This window comes from Salarias fasciatus, chromosome 10 (genome assembly GCF_902148845.1).
Source record: "Salarias fasciatus chromosome 10, fSalaFa1.1, whole genome shotgun sequence".
Classification (NCBI taxonomy): domain Eukaryota; kingdom Metazoa; phylum Chordata; class Actinopteri; order Blenniiformes; family Blenniidae; genus Salarias; species Salarias fasciatus.
Window position 1 is genome coordinate 9,682,702 of NC_043754.1, and position 24,664 is coordinate 9,707,365.

General features: G+C 44.8%; 5 protein-coding genes across 8 annotated transcripts; 3 read left to right on the forward strand and 2 right to left on the reverse strand.

Moving 5' to 3' along the window:
• Positions 1–419: 419 nt before the first annotated feature.
• On the reverse strand, positions 420–5,980 carry ccdc61 (coiled-coil domain containing 61). Of its 2 annotated transcripts, none has more exons than XM_030100745.1 (13): positions 5,711–5,980; positions 4,842–4,999; positions 4,671–4,753; positions 4,010–4,170; positions 3,786–3,938; positions 3,497–3,704; positions 3,334–3,416; positions 2,986–3,206; positions 2,821–2,899; positions 2,535–2,732; positions 2,413–2,446; positions 1,770–1,836; positions 420–1,663 (listed from the first exon to the last, which is right to left on the reverse strand). In XM_030100745.1, exons 2-13 carry the CDS (start codon positions 4,987–4,989, stop codon positions 1,569–1,571), a joined length of 1,530 nt encoding a protein of 509 aa, XP_029956605.1. In that variant the 5' UTR covers positions 4,990–4,999; positions 5,711–5,980; the 3' UTR covers positions 420–1,568. The 2 variants fall into 2 exon arrangements, with proteins under 2 accessions (XP_029956605.1, XP_029956604.1); XM_030100744.1 differs by having other exon boundaries at positions 3,316–3,416.
• On the forward strand, positions 5,210–9,307 carry itpkca (inositol-trisphosphate 3-kinase Ca). 2 transcript variants are annotated; one of them, XM_030100749.1, is made up of 7 exons: positions 5,210–5,315; positions 7,365–7,456; positions 7,577–7,790; positions 7,889–8,093; positions 8,195–8,296; positions 8,372–8,443; positions 8,518–9,307. In XM_030100749.1, the coding sequence occupies exons 2-7, from the start codon at positions 7,408–7,410 to the stop codon at positions 8,722–8,724; spliced, it is 849 nt and encodes a 282-aa protein (XP_029956609.1). In that variant the 5' UTR covers positions 5,210–5,315; positions 7,365–7,407; the 3' UTR covers positions 8,725–9,307. The 2 variants fall into 2 exon arrangements, with proteins under 2 accessions (XP_029956609.1, XP_029956610.1); XM_030100750.1 differs by having other exon boundaries at positions 8,558–9,307.
• Positions 9,308–10,241: 934 nt separating this feature from the next.
• kcnk12l (potassium channel, subfamily K, member 12 like) lies at positions 10,242–12,724 on the forward strand. 2 transcript variants are annotated; one of them, XM_030100747.1, is made up of 3 exons: positions 10,242–10,337; positions 10,542–11,118; positions 11,251–12,724. In XM_030100747.1, the coding sequence occupies exons 2-3, from the start codon at positions 10,734–10,736 to the stop codon at positions 12,255–12,257; spliced, it is 1,392 nt and encodes a 463-aa protein (XP_029956607.1). In that variant the 5' UTR covers positions 10,242–10,337; positions 10,542–10,733; the 3' UTR covers positions 12,258–12,724. The 2 variants fall into 2 exon arrangements, with proteins under 2 accessions (XP_029956607.1, XP_029956606.1); XM_030100746.1 differs by having other exon boundaries at positions 10,243–11,118.
• Positions 12,725–13,294: 570 nt separating this feature from the next.
• Positions 13,295–17,753, reverse strand: ppm1nb (protein phosphatase, Mg2+/Mn2+ dependent, 1Nb (putative)). The gene is made up of 6 exons (XM_030100748.1): positions 16,911–17,753; positions 16,178–16,749; positions 14,758–14,875; positions 14,541–14,655; positions 14,365–14,428; positions 13,295–14,277 (listed from the first exon to the last, which is right to left on the reverse strand). Exons 1-6 carry the CDS (start codon positions 17,314–17,316, stop codon positions 14,260–14,262), a joined length of 1,293 nt encoding a protein of 430 aa, XP_029956608.1. The 5' UTR covers positions 17,317–17,753; the 3' UTR covers positions 13,295–14,259.
• A 1,073-nt stretch (positions 17,754–18,826) lies between these two features.
• rtn2b (reticulon 2b) lies at positions 18,827–22,703 on the forward strand. Its single transcript, XM_030101243.1, has 7 exons — positions 18,827–18,983; positions 20,564–20,771; positions 20,862–21,000; positions 21,557–21,626; positions 22,035–22,081; positions 22,226–22,284; positions 22,361–22,703. The coding sequence occupies exons 1-7, from the start codon at positions 18,971–18,973 to the stop codon at positions 22,467–22,469; spliced, it is 645 nt and encodes a 214-aa protein (XP_029957103.1). The 5' UTR covers positions 18,827–18,970; the 3' UTR covers positions 22,470–22,703.
• Positions 22,704–24,664: the final 1,961 nt, after the last annotated feature.

The following is a 24,664-nucleotide window of genomic DNA, read 5'->3' on the forward strand; positions in this document are numbered from 1 at the left end:
GCTGGAGGTCTTTAAGAATAAAACCTTATGTAATTTTCTCAACATTTTTCTGGCTTTACTTTAAAAAAAAAAACGCCTCTCGCCACGCCGTTTGGGTGTCGACCCGCCTTTGTACGCAGCAAAAACTAACATAAGGTTTAAATTTTTACCTCTCCCGTGAATCCCACACAACGCTGCAGCTGTTCACATACGGAGCGTCCCCCCCCCCCCCCCCCCCAAGAGGAAGGCTTCATGCCCACAAGTTTTAATTATTGAAACCGAGCCAGCTGCAATGCTCCAACATCCTCCGCCTCTCCCCGGGGCTCCACATCAGCTCACACCAGTGCAAGGGAAAGCACAATGCATGCACACACACACACACACACACACACAACTTAAACAGCAAAAAAAGAAGTCTGCACACCTCATATTTCTTATAAAATATTTTTAAGAGGTAATAAAAGGCATTGCATAGGAGAAGGGACAGCAACAGTCATATAGTCAGAACATTTGGCAGTTCTCAAAGTTTTCACTGAACGTAGTGTGGCTGTAATCTACATACAGATATTCAAAGTCAAGCCATGTGTTAGGTATTTTCACTCTGTATTAAAAGGGACCTATTATCCTCATTTTTTTTCTGGGAAGCGTCGCATGACTTATAGTTAAGGCAAATCCTTATTTATCTTGCATTGAGCCTTCGTGCAGCTTTCCGCTGATCCCGTCCGGAGTGGAGCCGTTTCCAGCGTCCGTCCCTAAAGCTGCTCCTAAATCAACATGCAAAGAAATGACTGGATGTCAGAGAATGTCAACTTGGTCCAAGCTGCGCTGGAGGCTTCTGCTCAGAGATGTGGTTATTGATGGTGATACGTGGAGGAAAACTTAAAATTTAACACAGCATGTGTCAGGTCCCTGTTAATACATGACTGCTGAGTTGAAAAGCGTTGGTCTACCACGCACGTGAATCAACGATGACTCAAAACACACGGGGAATATTTAGTTTGGAGTCTGAGGAAGGAGGCGTCAGTCATTTCATGAGTGGAGTTGGAGGCGTCGGCATGCGGCGGACAGAAGAAGCAACCGTCTATCACGGGGTCAAACGTTCATCTACCAGACTATTCTACGGATGCCCTCACAGCTGCCAGGGACATGTTGGGTGATTCAGATTTTAATATCTATTTAAGGAATCTCCACATAAATGTTCAAATCAATTTAATGTAACACGATCACCAGGTGAGCTAGTGCTGAAAGGAACTGTAAAAATGCAAAAATCAAGCCACATTGTCTGTAAAACATCTTTAAAAATGAAAGAAAAACAACACAGGATCAAAATAAAAATGCCTGAAAGTTAAAGTTGTGCTTTCAGATTATATTTACATGTTTATGCACATGTTCGGTGATTTTCAAAAAAAAAAAAAAAAGCAGTCACACCTTAAATTAACAAAAAACTTTGAATATTAGAAAAATAATAATTTCAGTCTTCAAAAAGTAGTCCAATGACCTTCACAGTGATGGCTGTAGTTTCCTGAAGTCGTTCTTCAGTTAGAGAGAAAAGAAAAAAAGCTCCAGTTTGTTGGAGCTGAAACATCCGGTCAGTGTCCCGTGTCCAAGTCCCTCATGTACTCCTGGAGGGCCTGGAGCCTCGCGTCGATCTCCGACAGCTCAGCTCCTGTATCTATAGAGCTCTCTGAGCAGGAGGAGGACGGGGAGAAAAACATCACTATTAGATATCTAGTGGATTTTACAACAGCCCAGAATGATCAGTAATAATAGCAAATAAATAAAGCGGTCACCTTTGTCTTTAAGTCTTTGCGTTGGAGTGCTGCATCGTGGCTTCCTGCTCAGAAGCCCTCCTCGGGACTGGAGACACAACAATACAGATTGAAACAAAATTCTGATTTTTAATCACTTGTAAATTATAAATGCTGCTGTTGGGAATTAACTTTTCCTCGTTTCCACTGGGCTGCAGTTAAAACATGTTCTGTTTCAATCGTGTTGATACCATCTTTGCAGATTTAAATACTCATGTATTCATGTAAAAACAGAAATGCAGCTCCGGTATAAAGCTCCATACTTTTCAGAACTCCCACACAGTTCATGATAGCTAGAAAATAAAAGCAAACAGAAAGCAGAGACATGGAGCTTTGAGCTGATAAATCATTACAGTGATGCTCAGAAGTTCTGTAAAATGATCAAATACAGACAGTAACATTAAAAAACTAGCATATATTTAAAAAATTGTTTTTTAAAAAAAATAATGTTTTAACAATTATACCACAATGAAGCCTTCAGTAATCCTTGTGATAAGGTTACTGAAATTTGACATGAGTGTGATTTTACAGCTTCACAAGGAATCAGTGGACCGATGGCTCCAAACCAGACACACACACACACACACACACACACACCCCAAATCGCACTGTGTTTCTTACTCACCACACTGGGTCCATTGTAAGCCTGTTTTCTTCCTCTGCGAACACAGAAAAAAAAAAAAAAAAAAAAGACATTAAAATAACTGGCGAACACAGGACGCTCCCTTTCCCCGCTAATCCAATCACCTGCTCAGAGTTTTGGCCATTTCCTCCATATCCACTAACGAGCTTTCAGAGGAGTTCCTGCTCCCTCGCCGCTCGATGGACAAGCTCCTGCCTCTGCTGCCGGAGCGAGCCGCCAGAGGATAAGCCTCTCTGGAGCGCGAGCGGCCCCTCTCAGGGACGATCGGGGACGTCAGCAGGTCCCGCCGCACCTTCCTCTGCCTGACACCGAAGAACAGCGAGGAGACGTTGGTCTAGTTACTGACATCCGCACTGAAGCCACCCAAAGCAAAAAAAAAGTGAAACCAACTTCTTGAGTTCAGCCTCTTTCTGTCTGCGCTGTCGGTCCTGGATGTACGCAGTTGGGTCAAACCGTGGCCCCCGCGACCCTGTAAGACAGTGTGAATCGATGCAGGGATGTTACATTACAAGTGGGGTTGAAGGGCGATCGACCGTCTGAAACGGAGAGCAGTACCGGTGGGGGAAGGCGACGGCCGGGGTACGCGAGCTCGCGGTCCTGACGAGTCTGCCCGTCTTCCTCTTTCCATTGACCTTTGCCCCCGATCCTCGGTCCGCTCCCTCGACCCCGAGCGAGCTCTGACTGTCCCGTATCCGGACCTCCTCTCACGCGACAGAGAGCGAAAGATTTCCCCGTCAACTCTGGAGCCGATGTGACCGGAGACCGGAGTCACTCTTCTGCAGGCGCACAGGGGAGACACGTGCTCAGCGGCGAGGCTGGGATCAAACGCTCTGTCCAATATCAGTTTAAGTGAATGGAAAAAGAAAGAAAGTAAAGATATAGTACACGCTTAGATTGTCTAACCCTCTCCGCAGTATCGCTAACTCGTTGGTGAGACTCTTGACACGAACACGGAGAGCACATTCTGATGCTCTCAGCTCCTCCAACTGAAACAGGAAGCAAAGATTCAAACCTTCTGAAAAAAGATACAAAGAGATACGAGAAACTGTCTCCAGAAGAGTCTAACCTGCTCGATGAGGAGTCGCTGCTCCAGGCACCTCTTGCTCGTGGAGCGTTGGTTTTTGGCCCGCTCTTTGACGAGCTGCTCCTCCAGCGTCCTCACCATGTCCCTGATCCTCCACTCGTCTCGCCCCAGCGCGGAGCCACCTCCAGCCATCTGCAGCTGCTCCAGAACCTTCGACATGGCCTGCTTCTCCTCCTTCACCAGAGCCAGCCTTAAAACACCGGCGGAGATGTCCAAGATATAACACATCCGCCCAAAGTGAGGAAAATCTGCATGAATAAATGTAGCTTACTCGGCTCGGAGCTGCTGCAGCTCTCGGTCTGCAGACTTGCTCGCTCCGTGGGAGGTGAGACTGCTGAGTTCGGCTCGGAGGGCTCTGATCTCCTTCTGCAGGGCTGCCGGGTCAGGCTTGCCCAAGTACGGCAGAGGTAAGGGATAGTGTATCCTACATAAAACAAATACAGCCGTTACACAAGCTGAAGAATGAGTGCAAAACCCAATATAATGCTCACGAACCTGTCAAACTCCACAGTGTATATGAGGATGAGGTATCGTTTGGCGGTGAAGGCAGATGATTGTTGATTCCCACGAGGACGGCTGACCACTCCTGCTTTCCTGTTACGGAGCAGCTCCAGGTCGGCGTAGGTCAGGAGGTCAAGTGTGACTGAATCACTCGTCTAGAGAGAAAGCTCCAGTGTATTATGCAGTAGACTTTTTTCCCTACATGATCAGCTTCAAAATGTCTTATTCTGTACACAAAATATACAACAATGATCTGCGTTCTGATTCAACAAGACGTATGTAGCTTACGGTACATGTTCTTTGTTTACATGTTTTTGGTCCACATGTTACTTCTTATTTATTTATTTTCTAGACAATTTTAATCATAAACAGCAGTGACATTTTTAAATCCATCATTCAAAAGCCAATCTCCTATTGTCCTTGGCAGACTCTCTCCCTGTGGATAAAGTTACTATACAGTCATTAAAAGGAGAAGCAGAGAAAAGTAACTGGGTATAACTGCATATTTTTCACTCCAGTGGAAACACAGAATCGGAATAAGTGAGACTCTTCCTCAGCTCACATGCACCCTCAGGCGAATCTGTCTCTTCAGATCTTTCTACTGACTTTTGCTACATTTGTGCAAACTCCAAGATTGATTTTAATTTAATCTTACCTTTCTGACAGCTGACTCCAACATGCTGCAGAATATTGGAAACTGCTTGAAGTTGCCAGTTTTGCGAGTGAGGTCTTCAATGTCTGAGAAGTGGAAAGTAAAGAGAGTGAGAAAACTTTTACCTGCGATCATATACACACACACACACTCTGATAAACGTGGACCACTTACACGCAGGATCAAATTCACCCCTCCACTGATCCGCTGTCACCGAGTCCGAGATTTCGACTATCAGCAGGCCTCTGTCCACCTCTATCTTCACAGAAAACTCCACTCCTCGAAACACGATGTCCTCCATCACACCAGAGTCCTCTTCCATCACTCTGGGTCTGTGTGAGGAAAAAAAAATAGCACATCAGATACCCAAACCCCTCTAAAAATACAAGGATTGAGACTGAAGAATCCAGATGATATAATAGTGTTGTTGACGCTGTGAGAAAAGGTGTTATTACGTTGTTGTGCAGGTGAGTCCAGGCTCACCTGGCGCCACTCAGCCTGTCGTTACACAAACACACCGCGGGGAGCGGTACCGAGCACGGTGCCTTTCTAAAGGTGTCATCAATTTTATTGAAACAAAAAGTTGTGTTGGAGGGCTCGTTTAGTGCGACAGAGAACCAGCGATCATCGATGATCGGGTTTCGGGAGGTAAGCTTTAAAAAAAACGAGCCTCTTTCTGTTCAGTCATCCGCTTGACTTCACTTGGAATCTGTGCTGCACAGAAAATAGAAATCGACAAAGAGACACTTTTTGCTTAGCTGGTCAACAACAGCGACATTATGCTTGAGTCTTGCAACAGCTGCACGGGCTGGCTGGTTGGTGGAATTTAACTACCACTTAACTAGCAGGTCAGCTAGCGACAGTAAACATCTTCCACCAGTATTAGCTAGCGTTAGCTAGCGCGGACTCTTTCGCTATTTAACGCAGTTTTCCTTTTCTTATTTAAACTGACTCGCAGCTTGTTAACCAGGCAGTCTGTTTAACGAGGCGCTCGATGCTACCGAGTGTAAAATGAAGATGAGACGGAGCCAGGTTAACGTTACCTTCCGGTGAATCGGCGGCGGTCCTCCTCCTCCTCGCCGTGCCGCTGGTCGACATGTAGCTTGGCGGCTCCGCGGAACCGAGGCGAAGTGGACGATCCGCCCGCCGACCGCCCGCCGCTGCCTTCAGGCTCCCTTTACAGCCCGTGAGGCGGCGGCACCCTGGAGACGGGAGCGGTTCGAGAACCGGGAACCGTTAAATTCTTCTTCTTCCCTCCGCTCTGCCTGCGCCGCTTCTTCTTCGCTGCGGAGGCTCCATGGCGCCGCGGCGTGTCGCCGCCCTCCATCGGCCCCGAGCGGACACTGAGCCGCTGCCGCTTTAAAGCGACAAAGACAGGGGCGGCAACATTTTCATTATGCCGAATAAATACCGCGTTACACATAAATACACAGCTCTAAAACGAAGCATACATTTTAAAAACTTTTCTGTATTGTGGTACAGCGTATGCTCGATTAAAAAAGTCAATATTTTCACTAAAACTAAATGCTATCAGAAATGACTACCATCTCTGCCTAAAGTCAATTTAATGATACCCTCTGATGAAGTGTCCCCCAAACACGATCCACAGTCCAAAAATCAACGTTTTCATTGAAGCTTTTACAATTTGCTTGGCGCTTTACAAGGCACCTCTTGGAACCTCCTGTGGGCCGGTTTTGGGCCACTGGCCTTATGTTTGACACCCCTGACATATTAAACAGGTAAATAAAATTGCACATTGTATACCAAGACTTACCAGCAAAAACGTTTTTTTCTTCAGTTTTTGATAATAGTCTTTCATGCTTCTTCTAAATCAAATCATGTCACTTCTTGCTGATCTGAGCTGATTATGGGCAATATTTTAAGAGCACACATTGGTTTTGGTAAGAATTCTCTTTTTCTCATGTTATTTTCACATAAGTTGAAATGACATTGTGTGAGTAGTGAGAAATTAAGTTAACATGGGAAAATGTGAAAAAGACAGATCAAGACCTTGAACTTTGATTTTGACTTTGTATGTCCATATACATTGAACACGAAATTGCTGTTTCACAGTGGAAAAAAAAAGGTTAATGAAAAGATATAGTTTTTATTTACTTCTTTTTCTGAACTTTTGTGAGAAATTAAGAAAAATGTAATCATAATTAATTGACAAAGAGGACGAAAGACTGAAAGAAACTGATGTAGAGCAACAGTAGCTCTTAAAAAAATGGTGTAAAAAAATCCTTCTTTTCTTGGTTGTTTACCTGAAAGAAGCATCACTGTGACATTCTCACTTGATGTGGCTTCATATTATATTTGAACTGTGCACTTTGTTGTTGAGGTAAGACATGAAAGACCAATAACGTTTTGAACATGGGGCACTGAATCAACGTGTGTCCAGTCTTCCTCTAATGGTTATTAAGAGCTCTCAGTAGAAACCCAAAGCTTCCTGTAAATGTTTGATCAGCCTGACCTCTGCTTGCCTTCACTCGGACTCGGGGACAAGTCGTTTCCAGGGAGACGTTTCTCTCCCCTGCTGACTGACTGAGTCTGAAGTCTGAGCTTCTTGCTGCTGATCTGAAAAGACTTTTCATAAACAGAAGCAGTGCTGGAGTGTGTCCTGGTGTCCGCCTGTTAAAGAATGACTGATTAAGGTGTTTTTTTGTTGTTTTTTTTTTTTGGGCTCTCCCTGAACAGAATGGAATAAACCAGAAACTGAGCGACTTCATATCCTTTCCCCATGACTCCCAAGAAACCTCAACAGTGGCTGCAAGTGGTGGGACATGCAGGTTTGTTTTATCCAGTCTTCTTCAGTTAAGGTTTTGAAGTGTAGTCCTGGTTAAAACGTACTCAGATTTTCCAGACAGTGTGTATTTTATTTCTTTGATCTGTTCTGACTGTCTCCACAGGGAGCTTTCATGTCGGAGAATATGGCACACTCTTGAAGAGGTTTTGTGAAGGAGAGCAGCAATGCTACCTGAGGCTGATGGAGGACTCTTTGAGGCCTTTTGTCCCAGGATACTATGGTGTGGTGCAGCATGGCGAGCACGATTACAACATGATGGATAACCTGTTGATGAATTTTAATGCGCCGGCCATCATGGACTGCAAGATGGGAAGCCGGTAAGTTCTAATGTCGTGGTTTCTTTCTTTGAAGTTGCTTTTCGTGCAGATTTAATCGTGCGGGACTTGATGAGACTCTGTCGTTGCGTGAGGCACAGCACATACTTGGAGGAAGAGCTGCTTCTGGCCCGGGAGCGACCTCAGCCTCGTCACGACATGTATGAAAAGATGGTGGCCGTGGATCCGGACGCCCCGACGGTCCAAGAGAGAGCCCAACAGGCGGTGCTGAAGACCAGGTACATGCAGTGGAGGGAGACGCTGAGCTCCACGACAACTCTGGGCTTTCGGATCGAAGGATTTCGGGTAAGCAACCAAACCTGCTTCTTGAGGCCTTGTCTGTATTCAGTTATCTAACTGCTACGAGTGTGGCATTGGAACGATGCTGACATGACTTTCTTCTGCAGAAATCAAATGGAGAATGTCACACAAACTTTAAAAGGACTAAAAGCAGGGAACAGGTGGTGGAAGCATTTTATGACTTTGTGGAGTCCAACACACACATTGTGGTGAGTGTCAGCCTCACTTTAAGTTTTATTTTTGAAAAACTTTCCCTTCTCTAAACCATGATTGTCTCCCTTCAGTGGGGCTATCTGACCAGGCTCAAACAGCTGCGGCAAGTCTTGGAAGAATCAGAGTTCTTCAGGACACACGAGGTCGGCTTGTGTGATTTAATCATTTCAGCTGCACACGCTGTATTTTTGTTTTTCTAACAGCTCTGTCTCCACAGGTTGTGGGAAGCTCCTTACTGTTTGTGCACGACTACACAGGAAAAACCGGAGTCTGGATGATTGACTTCGGGAAGACCGTGACGTTGCCGCTGCACCTTACCTTGGACCACCGGACCCCATGGGCGGAGGGTAATCGGGAAGATGGCTACCTGTGGGGTCTGGACAACCTAATCAATATACTAGCCAACATGTTGCCTCTGACGTGACTCTCTTCTGAAAACACAGGCGGAAGTTTACCCTCAGCCCTTAATTCACCGCTTACAATGAATGACTGCGCTTAAACTGGCTTATGAAATCGAGGGAACGAATCAGGATGCAGTATTGATCGAAATCGTCTGTGTTTTGGAGTGGAAAGAATGTGGTTACCAGCAATTTCTGGAAGGGTGAAATAATAGCTAGATTTGACATTATATAGCAAATCCAGGGTTTTACTGATTAGGTCTAAGCTACACTGTGGCGGAGCCGTGAATTAAGTCAGGGTCTCGCCTCAGATGGAGACGTGTGACCCCAGCTGTCGACTGAGGACCTGCTCACATGGCTCCACCAATTAGAAATGAAAAATGTCACCGCCACCCCGGCCTGTGATGATCCACTGAAATGTCACGCTGTGTCATTAAAACGGTGCTCAGACTTCAGTTTTAGCTTTTCGTTATACTTTATTTGTTTTCCCTTTGATCACTGTCCCTACCTGGAAGGAGAGGAATGTCACGGTGATTCAACATGCCGGCTTATAAATCAACATATTTGTGAACATGTGTTTGCATGGGTTTTCTCCAAGCTACTCCTTCTTCCTCCTACAGTTAACTTGAGGTTAGTAGGTGACTGAAAGGTGTGGATGCGAGTGTGTGTGTGGCTGCCTGTCTCTCTGTGTTTTGATAAACCAGTACAGAGAATGGATGGATGGATAGTTTAAAAATATTACAGCTTGATACTAAAATTCCACTGGTTTTCACTGGTTAAAACAAAGTGACAAGTGTGGAATTACCAATAAGACATTGTCTAACATCATGTAGTGACTCATATCCTCAGGCAGGAAGCAACATTTTTGCATGATACATAACTTTATTTTGTTTTAGATCATTTCGATCCTCACTAGTACCTTCAAGAATATTGTAACTATCTTTTTTTTTTTTTATCTTTTTGCATGACAAGGCAGAAGTGCTGTGTGCCTGACACACCTGCCTGCTGCTGTAATTCAGCCATCAGGCAGAGGGAACCCCTGCCCTTACCTGCAGCATCAGACAAGATTAAAGGGATGAACAGACAGAGCTACTGATAGCAGTGCTCAACAAATCCTCCCACACAGTCTGCAGCAAACAACAAAAAGCCTTCTCAGAGGGTCTGGAAGCTGTACCTCACTGGTCAAAAAAAAAAAAAAAACACAGACAGAGGCTGATATTTATCTACTCAGATCTATTCAAGTGACTTGTCGCTTTGCATCACTTCAGCGGTGAAGCACTCCACTGCTAAACCTGAATCTACATAATGGTATAGGTAGTCTGAAAGAACTCTGTCGGTAGAGCTACATGATCGAAACCAGTTAATTATGATTCTCATTATGTAAAGAAAAGGCTTGGTCAGGTGTCCTGTGGTGGCAGAAGCCGGTCTTTATGGTAAAGTTCATTTAAGGTGTGTAAAAGGCTCGGAGAGGAGGACCATGCTGTGAAGTGGCTGCACCAATCAGGGCGCAGCTCAGAAGAGGAGGGGGTGGGGATGAACATGATGTCAGTGTATGATAGATGAAACATCTGACAGACTCCCAGTTTGCAATGGAGGGAAGAGTGAGGAAACCAGTCCTCAGAGAGTGAACGCTGACCAGGTACTATGGCTTCATCTACTTCACGTATTCACTTTTTCTTTCTGTATTTGACATCAGCTGAATTACATATCATTTATTGTTCATTGGTAAATTATTTTTGAATGTACTCTTTTCCATTTGCAAGATGTTTAAGTGAGGGAAGATATGTGTACAGTGTTGCAGACACATAATTAATATGGATTTCTTTGTTTTCTCTCCATATAGGTGTTTTTTCAGCAGTGTGGTCAGAGCAGCCTTGTCTTCTCAGAGATGTCCATCAATTCTGTAATCACTGTAGAGCCTCAACATCACTTTGGTTGTACCAGAAGTTTGACGTGTGTGTGTTTTGCACAGTGGGCGAGGTCTTCTTCACATGAGGAGCGTGTGTGACGGTTGCAGTGCTGGCCGAGGCAGTGCATGTGGTTGCGGCGGCGCGTCTCTGCTACTGCTGTGCTCATGGCTCAGAGGAGGGCTACAGGTGGCTGCTGCTGCCCGAGAGCTCCCCTGAACGAAGACAACGCCCGCTTCTTCCTGCTGGCCGGCCTCATCCTCCTGTACTTGCTGTGCGGGGCGGCCATCTTCTCAGCCCTGGAGCATCCCTTTGAGCTTCGCGCACGTCTTCTCTGGAACCAGCAGTTGGAGAATTTCACCCGGCGATACAAGGTGAACCTGGGCGCCCTGCACACTCTGCTGCGGCAGTACGAGGAGGCGAACGGAGCTGGGATCAGAGTGGACGCGCTCAGGCCACGATGGGACTTTTCTGGAGCATTTTACTTTGTGGGCACAGTGGTCTCCACTATTGGTAAGTGTTCACCTAGAAATTCGTTTTTCTCCAATTCTTCCGAATTTATACATCGCTCATGAGTTGAAATCTGAGTAAATAACCATCAGAGCATGAGACTCAACCTTTTGTTTTATGTGTTGCCCTCTCCAGGTTTTGGCATGACGACCCCAGCGACAATAGCAGGGAAAATATTCCTGATCTTTTACGGTCTGATTGGCTGTGCCGCCACCATCCTCTTCTTTAACCTTTTCCTGGAGAGGATCATTACGATGTTGGCGTACATCATGCGCTGGTGTCACGAGCGTCGGCTGAGATGTGCCGGAGTCCAGGTGGTGTCGAGCCGAGAGGGGTCGCCCGGCGAGGAGGACAGCCTGGAAGGCTGGAAGCCGTCGGTCTATTACGTGATGTTGATCCTGGGACTGGCGTCTGTTTTGATCGCGTGCAGCGCCTCCACCCTGTACAGCTCCATGGAGAACTGGAGCTACGTGGACTCCCTCTACTTTTGCTTCGTAGCTTTTAGCACCATCGGCTTTGGTGACCTGGTGAGCAGTCAGAGACAGCAGTACGAGTCCCAGGAAGCCTACCGCCTTGGAAACTGCCTCTTCATTTTAATGGGAGTATGTTGCATCTACTCGCTTTTCAATGTCATTTCCATCATCATCAAGCAAACTCTCAACTGGATTTTAGGTAAACTGGTCTGCTCGGGCCAGCATAAGCTTTGTTCCTGCTCTACGTGTAGCTGCTGGTGGCTTTGCTGCCCCTGCCTGCAGAGGAAAAGCCACAACCAAAGACGCCTGCCCGCTCGCCTCAGGCCGAAACGCACGAAACGCAACGCGGTGCAGCCCGTCTCCTCACAGCGCCCCGCGGGCCGACACCACTGCAGAGACGGCTCGGTGGACACAGTGTGTGACAGCGAGACGGACGCCGGGACGGTGGCTGAAGTGTGCGTAGGGCGACGTCTGTCGGGAGAGATGATCTCCGTCAACGAGTTCATGGTCTCCAACAAAGTGTCCCTGGCGCTGCTGCAAAAGCAGCTGAGCGAAACGGCACACCAGGGCCCCCGGCAAAGCTACAGCCACCAAAATGGATTCTCTGGTGGCGTGGGGGCCTTGGGAATCATGAACAACCGCTTACAGGAAACGAGCGTGGATAGATAGCTTCAGAGCCGTAGTCGTCCCTGTGCTGTGTACATCGCTTTGGATTCTGTAGACTGAATCTCTTTTTAAAGCTGCTCTTTAGGAAGTGATCAAACAAAAGCAATAATGATTGTCAGCGTCAATACGAGTGAACAAAATCCTGATCTTGGAAAGGTGTTTGGTCCAAACCATATCAGACGATGGTGAACTTCCAGCAGATTTTCTCCTCATAGCGTGAGGAGAAAAAGACGATTAAAAGAATTCAGCATCAGCTTGAAGAGGGGTCTGATGTCTTGAAGTGATTGACTCATACCAAAGCAATCACAGGAAACAAGCAGTGAAGGATCACTTGAAAAGGACTGCTGATTTAAGAGTCTCACACATGTCCCCTCAGCTACTCAACCCATATGGCTGTATGTGAGGCGGTCGTCTGTATTAGTGAGCACACAGACACAGTAGCTACAGTGTCCACTAAGATAAGTAGCTGCATGTAGGAAACATATAAATCAGGATTTGTGCGTGAGCAGCTTCTCCAGAACGTCGCAGGAGCAAGAAAGATGTTTTAATTTGTTGATTGCTCCCGAGATTCTCATCCTGCTTCACCATTCCATGTCATTGAAATTCATTATCGTCATCATGAAAGAGATCCAGGGTTTTCGAAAGAGAACATCTAATCAAACGTGGCTCGTCGAGGACGCACTTCAGCCAACAAGTGCTTTGCAAATATTCGAAGGATCACATCAACAGAGTGTGGAGAAGGATTTAGGCCTCCCATGGCTAGACAAGACTCTTTACTATGCAAGAAACTCGTTTGAATCCATTTTGTGTATTTCTGTGTCATTTGTGTGAGAAGACTGTATTAGAAAAGCTTCCTGACTAGAGATCTTCCAAAGTGCTCACCCATTTTCATCTGCAATTATGTTTTAATGATTTCAAAACAGATCATTCATCAATCAAATATTCTTTATTTGTTTGAAACAATCATTTTTCTTATACACACAAAATGTCTCACTGAAATAATGTAACGACGCAGATAAAAGAATCTATTGAGAAACTGACCCGTTCTGACGCTTTGTTTTTACACCTATATAAAATATTTATAAGGCAGCACAGTACATAATACCCAGTTCATGGAAAAAATACATTTCACAGACACAAAATGATGTACGAATATAGAACCTAATTATATAAGATCAGATTCATTGTTTTTTGTTTTTTTTGGGTACTTCTTGATTTCCTTTTCACACTCAAACAATACTCCCACTAAGGAGTTCTTATCTAAAGAATGCTTAAAAATATGCAAAGAGGAAACACTTCTTCAAAGAGATCTTTAATTGTTGTATCTAATAGTGAAATGTATTTTTTTCTTGATGCGTTTAGAAATAAATCTTGAATCGTGTGTTTGTCCGTCACTTCCAAGCAATGAGGAAGGAAGGTAAATTTGTGTGTTCCCATTAAAAACTGCAAGGTTATTCACACTGAGACAGCTGGATATATGTTAGCTGCATGCTAGCTTTTGGCTGGCAAAAACAATGTTTCAACACATTTTTTTCCTTCCCAAAGAAGAAAAGGCAAACATAAATTCCTTAAATAATTACTTCTTTATATCTATTCTTAAAACGTTACTCCTAAAATACAACTCTACGTGTACTAATGGTTTATCCAACAAAAAATGTACAGTTTCACAGTTGGTTGTTATTCAGTTTTACAGGCCGACACTTGAATCTGTACTTTCTGTTCACTGAATAAGAGGCAGAGGTTTGTTGCTGGGTCTGAGTCTCTGAGTAGGCTTTGTTTTGTTTTTTTCCTTTTTTACAAAATATCCTTCTTGTACAAATATAAAGTATCAGGTATTATTAGATCTATTTTTGCATTGCATTTGTTACGACAAGTTGCTGCTTTTTAATACGATGTAAACAAACACTTCTGCCTGTTTGTCATCTCCCTTTTTGTTGATTGAGGAAATATTCACATTGATTTCAGTTCCTCCCTGGATCCCTGGACACGGGGTTCGTTTGGGCCTCTAGGAGCCTCCCAAATCCTGGACACACACACACAATATATAAAACATCACTGAATGTACGGTAATTTGCATTGGTGATAGTTTAGTATGTGGTTGTTTACTCACATCTGGTACTGTGGGCATGTGAATCTCTCGTTGTTGGTAGTAAGCAGAAATAATACAGTTTCTCCTGTTGTCACACAGAAGCAACGTGGTGTCATTTAACAACACACTCGCCGTACATACACAGACTGTTACACACACAGCGAGTCACACAGGAAGAGTCATTTCTGGTCACTTACTTGCTCTGTATGCCTCCGCCCGGAGGCAAACCCGGGATGACAGTGGATGCGAGGACTGTGAGGACAGAGAGCAGGTCAGGCTCCTCTCCTCTGGCACACAGCTCTTCAAAAATCTCTGTTAGACGGCGGAAAGAATAGACAATGGGGGGAGAGAATGCCATATTTCATAAAGAACTATGTGGTAGTTCTTACATGCACGTCATCTTGACTCGCTCACCTGCTACTTTGGACTCCAGCAGGTCCTCCAGCTCGGCCTCCTGGTGCAGTGCCTCTGCAGACAGCTGGGGGGCTCCAGGGAAGCACAGCAGGATGATGCTGATGTTGTCCAAGCTGCCCTGTGGAGCGAGGCGGCGTCAGCAAGGGTGAGTAATGATGGCTGACCTTACAAATGTCAACATATGAAACATTATTTAATCCCGTGTGCCTGGTTTTGGAGAGAGATCATTTTCACCTCAAGGTTTGCCTCCCAATGTCACGCTGGCGCAGTGGAGCTTGAAAACGTTAAATGGAGTGTGGAAGGAGCCCTGACATTTTGAGGTCATTGTGCACATCCGAGCTGGATCTCAGTTACATAACTGAGTGGCACTATCGAGCGTGCACATGTTTGTATTGATGTGCTATTAAAGAAAACACAAAATAGATCATGGGCTGGAGGTCCTGTGAGTTACAATACTAAACTATGTTGGGGTTAATTCGTGGGGATTCTTTGACTACATTTTAGTAATGACTGAAAAACACAAGCATTGGTTACAGTCCTTTCCATATTATCCAATGTACAGTGAAAATGTCCAGAATTCTGTATTTTAACCATTCTCTATACTGGTTTCCAAGTAGGAACCCAGAATAATTCCATGTATCTCATCCTGACATCTCAGCAGTCTATTTTAAGGTGATCTGTCACATTGTGCCCCGAACAGCTGCAGCAGCAGCAGCAGCCAGAGTCTAAACAAGGCAGAAGAAGCTTTAGTTGAAGAAAAAAACCTAAAAGCATGTTTTTTTTAAAGTTTGGTACTCCATTAATCTCTGCATTGCACAAGACCGCAAGAGCTAAGAAAGTCACTTAAATCCTAGTCCAAGCATGACCAGCTGTATCGTGTAATAACTTGCTAGCATTTTTTTCAACTGTCTAAACATATAGGGTTAATTTGTTTAGCTAATTAATTTGTGTGCTCTTTCCACAATTTGCAATGATTAATTCCTAGAGCCATCTGCATCGTTATCAGCGTCACTCCCTCCTGTTGATTGCTCTGAATCATCTTCATTTCTGTGTAGTTTTCAGTGATAGATACCAATTTATATACACAAAAAACAGCTCTTGTTGATTTGATTATCCATCATTGGTGTATTCTTTATAAAAGTAAAATAGCTCATAAAAAACATATCTTAAGATATCATAGGTAAGGTTAAAACATGAGAATGAATGAGGTCGATTACGTGTTTCTATGACGTCTTTTAAAAACCGGCACTTATTTTATATATAGTCTGAAACGCTGGCTGTTTCAGATCAAGCGTGAAAGCACATTCAAAATTATGTAACTCGGTTCCACCCTGGAAATGTGTTTTGTGTTCAGTTAAAAGGACTTGTTGTACAGACTACTGCAGAATCTTGTTTTTGGCTCGAATCAGCTGCTTCTGACCTTGTAGAGACAGAGGTCAATGACTTGGTTGCAGACGTCTCTCAGGTCGGTGCAGACTTGCAGCCGGTTGTGGATGAAGGCGCACAGATCTTCGTTGCTGATGGTGTCCCACACCCCGTCGCAGGCCAGCACCAGAAACTCATCCGCCGGCGAGCGCTCCACCACGAACACTTCCGGCTCCGGAGACACCATCTGCTGGCTCGGGCTGCGGTTCTCCGCCCCCTTGTAGCTGAAGTCGCCCAGGGCGCGGGACACCGCCAGGGAGCCGTTGATCCGTTGGAGGGACACGGTGCCGCCTGCGCTCTCGATCCGCTCCTTCTCCAGAGGGCTGTAGGGTTTGTGGTCCTCGGTGGAGAAGCAGACCTGGCCGGAGCGGCACAGCATGGCCCTGGAGTCGCCGCAGTTGGCGAAGTAGATGTAATACGGCGAGATGAGGGTGGCCACCACCGTGGTGCCGCCCCTCTCCCAGCCCTCTCGGCGAGCCACGGAGTGCAGGTGCTTGTCGGTCTGGAAGAAACCTTCCGTGATGGCTCCTTTCACCTTCCCGGGGTCGTCCTCGGGTCCCATTCCACCTGCGAGCACAAAGTTGAAGCACAGTCGTTTATTGAAACAGGTGCTGCAAAGAGTTGAAGCTTGATGTATTAAATTATCTGTCACGGTTAGGGTTAAACACAGTTGTTCATCAATGGACAATCAGTTTCATACATTCAATTTACAATTGATCTGAAGTCACCTGTAGCCAGGATGTGACCCAGGAGGTGCTGGGAGCAGTACTGTGCCACGGTGCTGCCTGCGTGTCCGTCAAACACGGCGAAGAAGCTCCAGTCGGCCAGCTCTCCGCCCAGCTGTGGCACGCAGTTGTGGAAGTCCTCCATGTTGGCCCTCCATCCCTGCATACTCCCCAGGGCGTAGGTGAGGCCCCAGCGGGCGCAGCCCTCCTCCGTCAGCTTGTCCAGCACCGGCCGGTCCAGGTAGGGGCTGGGGATGACCTCCTCCTTCTCCCCCCTCCCCGGTGTCTCCCCCTCTGCCGCTCCCCCACGCCCCCCCTTGAAGAAAGAGCTGACCCTCTTCTCCGTTTCCTTCACCAGCTGCCGGACGAACGCGGGCATCTCCACGCTCCCCTTCCGGGCCGTCCTCATGGCTCTGACGTGCGGCTGACACTTGGAGAATCTTCCTTTGTCCCTGGCCTGGTGTTTGCGGCTGGGACGGAGGTGTGAGGCGCAGGCCTGGTGATGGGCCCGTGCAGCGTCTGCGTAGCCCTGCCGCTCCAGGGCTCAGAGCATGGCTGCCTGAGCTGATGGATGTTCTCTGCGCTGGCTGCCTTCCCCCCTCTCCCTGCTCATCTCCCTCCTCTCCTCGGCTCTCCCTCTCTGGAGACTTCACTGATCGGCGTTCCCTCCTCCGCTCATTCTTCCTCTTCCTCCCTCGTCTAGTCTTCTCCTCTGTGCTGCTGTGATTTCACCTTCTCCCTCGCTTTTTCATAGCTCTTCCCTCTTTCTCCAGCTCTCCTTTTCGCCTTGTTATTTTCCCTGCATCTGCTGTGATTGGCCGGCTATTTGTGTGCACCAATCCCGGGCCTGCGAGCGTTGTCACTGTCACGTCTGAGCTCAGCCTCCCTCACTGTCCGCCTATCTGCAGCCCTGCCCCTCCCACGCCGTCAGTAATCTCAACCTTTGATCGGCTTGGATTATGGGTTTGTGGATTACACGAGTGTCGGCCATTTAGCAGAAAGTGTGTGACAGCAGAAGACAGCGAGAAGACGGTTTATGATTATCCCTTTATACTGATATTTTTCAGATTATTTTTATATTAAGCATAATGGTAGTGCCTTAATGTATCTCAGTAATAATAATGATAATATTGATGATAATAATAATAATAATAGTGATAATTTAGTTTTTTTAGTAGTAAATAGGAAATAAAACTGCATGTTTTTGATTTATTATATTCCCTCTTGAATGCTTTTTTTCTCTCTTTTTTTTCATTTTGCACGATTATGCACCACAACATGGTTTACAGCTGTTGTGTTTGGCATCATTCCTCCTGAATCCCAGCTTAGCTGTGTGCAGTCAGCCCTGCAGACATGACCACTCTGTAATTCTCCACGCACTTTGATTTAGGTGCCGGCCGAGGTGCTCTGTGACCACACAGGGAAGGATGGAGAACGGAGCTCTGATTTGCAATAACTCACAATACTGTCCCACACAAACGTGCACGCTGAGACGAAAGCATCGTGAGTCTGAGACCTGCAAATATCTCAGGAAATAATGAGGAAATAATCCATCTTTGTGGTGCTTTCAGAGAGCCCCTAATGAAGCACTTGTACTTTTACTGTTGGTCTATGTAGCCATAATGAAGCGTCATTAGGAATGTATTAGTGTGTTATAATTACTGCAGTGAGCAGCAGGTGCAGAGAGGCACGCTCTGACGCGATTGAACTTCTTATGGTGCTTAATTGGTGATAAGTTTGACAGATAGAGCTGTTCCTCGCTAGCCTGTTTGTGTGTGAAGGTCTGTGTGTGCAGGTTCACTGCCAGCTGCTGGAGGAGGCCTGAGAGTCTCTGAAGGCCGGGGGACATGAACATGCTGATGTCTCGGGTTCCCTATTTGAGTGTCTGTGAGCCTGTGTGTGTGTGTGTGTGAATTCAAGCAGGGTGTATCCAATACAGGATAAAATTAGGCCAGGCAGGCCTTATACTGCTGACGGAGCTGGGGTGGCCAAAAAAAGCCCGGAGTGCGGGCCAACGGTGGGAGCGCGAGGAAGAGAGGGGAGCAAGCAGGATTGCCGCAGAAATGGCCAACAAACGTAAGGAAACAAATAGTGGCAGCTTTAAGTAAACAGAAGGAGCCGGGCAGAGTTCATCTGTCAGCTGGAGGAGAAGCAGAGAGTGTGTTTTCCCCCCGCCTCCAGTGGGCTGCTGGGAATCCTGACAGGATGGCGAGTCAAATCCTGAGTCCAGCAGATCTTTCATTGGGGGGACAGATGGACAGACTCAGCCAAACGAGGAGCCTTTGCTGATTGACTGTTGTTTTTTTGTTTGTGTGTGAGTCTTGGTGAAAAGTGTTTTCTTGTCAGACTTATTCTATTTGCGGTTATTCAAAATCCACTTTGGTTATTTTGGATTAGCTTAAGCGTGGAGTTATGAGTAAGACATTCTTGGGAGATTACTCGAGTAAAAGCGTCAGTGTGATTTGTGATTCTCTTTGTGATTCATCCTGTGTTCACTTCAGTAAACTCTGCTTGTTGAATTAGTTATTCTGTTGTATTTACAGAGTAGATGTCAACAAGATAGTTTTTGTGTGTGTGTGTGTGTGTGTGTGTGTGTGTAGTCTGTTGTTGTTAAGGTATAAACTAGCTGTTCTATTGTCTTCTATAAGTGTTATAAAGTCACAACTATTTGTTTATTGCCTTAAAGTTAAATCCTGAAATCTGTTAGTTCATGAAAGGCTGTTAAAGACTTTATACTGAATAAAAGATCCATGTTTTTTTATTCAGTTAGTATATGTGCTCTTTACATCGAAAGTAACTGCTGAAGGACACATGATCTAACCATACCAATATGAGAAAAAGTAATTATTCAGAATTATTTTGTTGCTTCCTTCTCATAATCTACATCAAATTCTTAGTTTTTAATCTTGTCTCCCTGCTATCCCTCCTCCAGCCTCTATCATGTCTCTGAAACTCCACCAGCATCATGATATATATCAACGATGGGGGAAGTAACTAATAACTAATGATAACTAAACTCTTTAGCTGATCTACAGAATAGCCCTAACTAACTTACATCATTGGATTGTTTGCCACACTTTCATTAAATTATATGAAACGTATTTGAAATTTTTTTTTTTCAAAATTTGCACAGAGACCCTGCATTCAAACTTATGCATTCTTATTATAAGGCAAAAACACTGAGACAGCGCGGTTCAGTCATTACAGTTGAGTATCTCTTGTTGTCCGTAAATGTTTGAGTTGATTTTAAAGCTGAAAGTAACAATTTTCACACGGTTCTGCGTTGCAGCAGCTCTGCTCTTGGAACCTTTTAATCTTCACCTGTGACGATAAAGATCATCATACATGATTTCTCGTTGGACTGGTTCTAGTTTTTCTTGTGTTTTTCATAAACCGCACAGACGGAAGCTCTAGAGTGATTAAAAATAGATTTTCCTGTGATATAATAGACTCCTCTCACCTTATAGCGTCTTTCAGTTTCATCTCAACTGCAAATTTGATCAACATCGATCCTTCTTCTGCTTCTCAACAAGGAGTTATTAAGAGGTGACAGCGTAAAACACAGTGTCACCAACAAGTAATGCAATATCGAAAAAATAAATAAACAACTGAAAGTGCTTGCCTTGTCCCTGATAAAAGCGTGGCCTGTTTTGCAGTCGTGGAGCTTGTGTACTGGCGGAACGTGAAGAAGACTGCCGTGGTGTTCACGGGCCTGGTGGTCGGCCTGGCCAGCCTGTTTCAGCTCAGTGCCATCACGGTGCTCTCCCACATCTGCCTCGGGGTCATGTGTGTCACCTTCACCCTTCGCCTGTACTACAAGCTGCTGGAGCTGCTGCGCTGGAACCCGGGCGTCCACCCCTTCCAGTGAGTCCTCACATCCCGTCTGTGTATCGCTCATGTCTCACACGGCTCGTACCATTAAAGTTCTGTGTGTGTGTGTGACGTTGCCCTCAGGTCCTATCTGGATTATGACAACTCTCTGACTGATAAGGAGACGGTGGTGCTGGTGGAGGAGGTGGTGCTGCTCGTCGCGTTCGCCGTCACAGAGTTCAAACGCCTCCTCTTCATTGACAGCATGATGGACTCGATAAAGGTCTGAGAGGAACTGAAGGCTCATTAGATTTGGGGAAATATGTATCAGTGAAGTGATTATTTAAAAAAAAAAAGATTGTTTTTGAAAGAGCAGTTAAACAAGAAGTCCCTCCACCCTGGGGAAGGTGTTCCCCTCCATCCTTCTCCATGAGAGAACCACAGACTCAGATTTGGAGCTTTGTCCAGACTGAACTCTGAAAGTCCTCTGAGAGGATATCATATAAATAATTGATCCTGTTTATTGTTCTGGTGACATTGTTCAGAGCAGCGTTCCCCTGCCTTGGCTCTGAAACCTCCTGGTCGGAGGCTAGAGTGATCGTAGGAAGCTCAAATTAGATTTAAACATGTCAGGTAAAGTGTAGTGTCACCGTTACTGAACTCTCTAATCTCCACTCTATCTGATGGCGATGATAAAAAAGGACATTTAACCGTTAGAAATAATACCAAGTGTACTACGTGTTTATTTTAGCAGCTTCTTATAGCTTCATCTGTGAACCACAAAGAGATTTATGGTTATTCATTAACAGTTTGATTCATGTTTGTCCTTGTTCTTTCAGTTTGCTTTACTTCTGTATCTACTGAGCTATGTCGGCGTCCTAACTACCGGACTGACTCTGGTGATTACTGGTGAGTTATGCCTGCTCCTCCTCGCACTTCAGCGCCAAGCTCATTTTCTCTTCCCTGCATTTTCTGACTCACAAACAACGGCAGAGGACGCGGGGCTGCCAGCGCCTACCGTCGTGACTCCTTCCCAAAAAAAGAATCCATGAATCTTTCATGCAGTGCCATCTCAGGGGTGAAACCCAGATTAAGGATCACGCAACAAAAAAAAAAACAATAGTGCATCACGGGCGTTTGTTTAGAGCAGATCCTTCTTCAAGTTTGGAAAGCACAGCTTTAACAGACCTTAAAAACCCCACGCTTCAGTTTGATAGATAGTTTGTTTGTTCGGCATGCTGTTTAAAGGACGACTGTGTTTCACAAAGAGTTGGTGGTGAAACGCCATCCATCATTTTCATTTCCTGTGCTTCACAGCTGTGATTGCCGTTTTCTCCCTTCCTCTGTTGTACAAGAAGCAGCAGGTGAGTTTCGTTCTAATTTCTGATCGTTCAAGCTTTTAGCCGTGATTCCTTAACGTGCTGCTGGAGAGCGTGACTCAGACTCTTCAGGAAAGCGGCCTGGAGCACCTCTCTGAGTGCAGCGGCTGCTCTTTTTAACCCTGACAGGTGCGGATAAGGAGGCTCGTACGAGCGGTCAGAGCTTTCGTAAGAAAGATCAGGAACATGTGAGTCACTCCCTCTTCATTTGACACCCCTCTCTCTCTCTGTGAGTGTGTTCTGATCCTCTTGTTTTCTTTACAGGTGCAAGAATCTGTATGAGTCTGTGAGACCCCCGCCGGCCCCCGCCCCGGCCCCAAAGCCTGCAGCTGTAGCCGCTCCTGCCCCGAAAGCGAAAGCCAAGTCAAAGTAACTGCGCTGGCTGTCGAGTGAAGGCGCCCAGGAATGAGGGATCTGGAAACTGTTGGAATGGGGCATCCTCTGCGGGGCCGCCGGAGGGGCAGCTCTTTTCCATGTCTCCGCCGTGATGCTTGTTTATGGGAGCAAGATTTAATTGATCCTGACAGCTGAAACAAAGCTGCCATTCACTCAAAGAGAAGTTGGGGGGGGGGGGAAGACATCAGAGGAGGGGAATTTTATTTACCGAGTTGCTCCCTGTGAGCAGTGATTAATACAATCAGTTCACACTGCTGGAACGCCATCGAGTATTACTGCTTTTTATTTATTTATTTTTTTTTTTTTGGTAACAAGTCTATTTTTACTTGAGAGCACTGTGTTCCCGTTCACCTGCAGAATTATTCATAACTACACGCCGAAGCATTATCGCTGCTTCCATTATTTAGCATCACTCATTGTTGGCTGTACAGAATAAAAACAACATGCAAATCACTTAACGTTCATCAGCATTAACAGCGCCGCATCTGCTCTGTTGACATATTAGAAAAAAAAAGAAGCTTTCTGAGCAGCAACTTTTCAACTTTTGTGAGAGTTCTGCTCTGCTTCCATCACTTTTTTTTTTATCAGGCATAAACAAAACCCTCTTAAAGCTATTTAACGGTACGAGAATCTGCACTCTCATCAGAAAGTTCAAGTACATTTTGAGTAATTATTACAGAAAAACAACACTTTTAATTCAGGAATGAGAAACTGCATTATCCACTGTGGTGTTTACAGTAATTGCCTCATCCATTTGTTCAACCGTGATGCCTTAATCTATTTTATCAAGAGCATCTTTCTGCTTCATAACTTTGAGAGCCAGAAACAAAATACTGTGTATACATCAGTGACTGTGCCTTTATCATATGTAAAATATTTATTGCTGTTTTCAGATACTTCATATGAAAGTTACTGTTTGTGACTTAAAAAAAAACTAACCTTATGAATGAGATACTACTTGCTTGTGAGGAAAGTTAAGAAGCATAAATGAGCCAAGAAGATATTAATCATCCATTTAAATACACAAGAACAAGCTTCAGGAAGCCGCTCATCTTCATGCCGAAAGTATTCCACCTTCAAAGTCATTTGGAGAGTCCCATAAACATTTACTGCTGTCGTAAAAAAACAGACAAGATCACTGTCATATCATACTGCGTGTTTCTGTGCAGTGTAAGAATTTACTGCCTGTGAGCTCAGCTCCATTATGAAGCGGTCAGTGTGTTTACGGACGCGGTCATGCATGTTGTTTTAAAAAAAAACATCTTCATAACATCACACTGCACACCTCATAAAGTAAAGTAAGTTATATTTTATTGGAATGTTTTTAGATCTTCCAAACAAATAACTTTTCCAATTAATTACATATTACCATTTTTGAATTGTGCTTCACAAGTTAACTGGACTTGGTTTACAGAGGAATTCTTTCACTTTGCTGCCAAACCTGAGCCACTTCATTGGAAGCAGTTCTTTAAATGCAGCTGTTTTTAACCTGAGTTCAGGTGAACCTGCACTCATAATGTCTTAATATAGAGGTATAAATGCTGTTTATTTTGTCACAAATGTTTTGTAGGTTGTTTGGAGATCACGCTGCTCCAGACTACCGTCCATTCACCTGCACTGACATAACACTATAACTTTCACTAGCTTTCACGACGCACACTTCGTGGTAAAATCAAAGAAGTAACATTAAATGGAGTCTAAAATCATTTTTATTTTCTTCACCTCTAAATGTTGATCATTTGTCATGGCCAATAAAAAAAGGAAAATGTCTGAATTTAGGCATCATTTGTAATAGTTGTCATTTTGGTCTTTTGTTTTAGATTTACTCATCTTTCTGTTGGTATTTCTATATTTTTTTAAATTGTTCTTTCCTGTTGTAATTTAGCTCCCCAATAAAGTTATTTACTACACATGATGAGGAGACCGTTGTGCACTCTGTAACTCCAAACTGCTTCCTAATCATGTTTCTGTGTTACAGGCGTTAACTCTGATGTGGAAGGAGTTATCATCTTTCTTTTTTTACAGTTGTAATTTCAATTTATCTTATTGTTATGTAATAACAGGAGGACAGTGAGTGCTGCTGGAACTGAATTATCTATTTAAACTTGACTTTATTATTATTACTACACTTCTTTCAGTTTAGCTTGTCAAAATAACTGATGAAAAACTGAT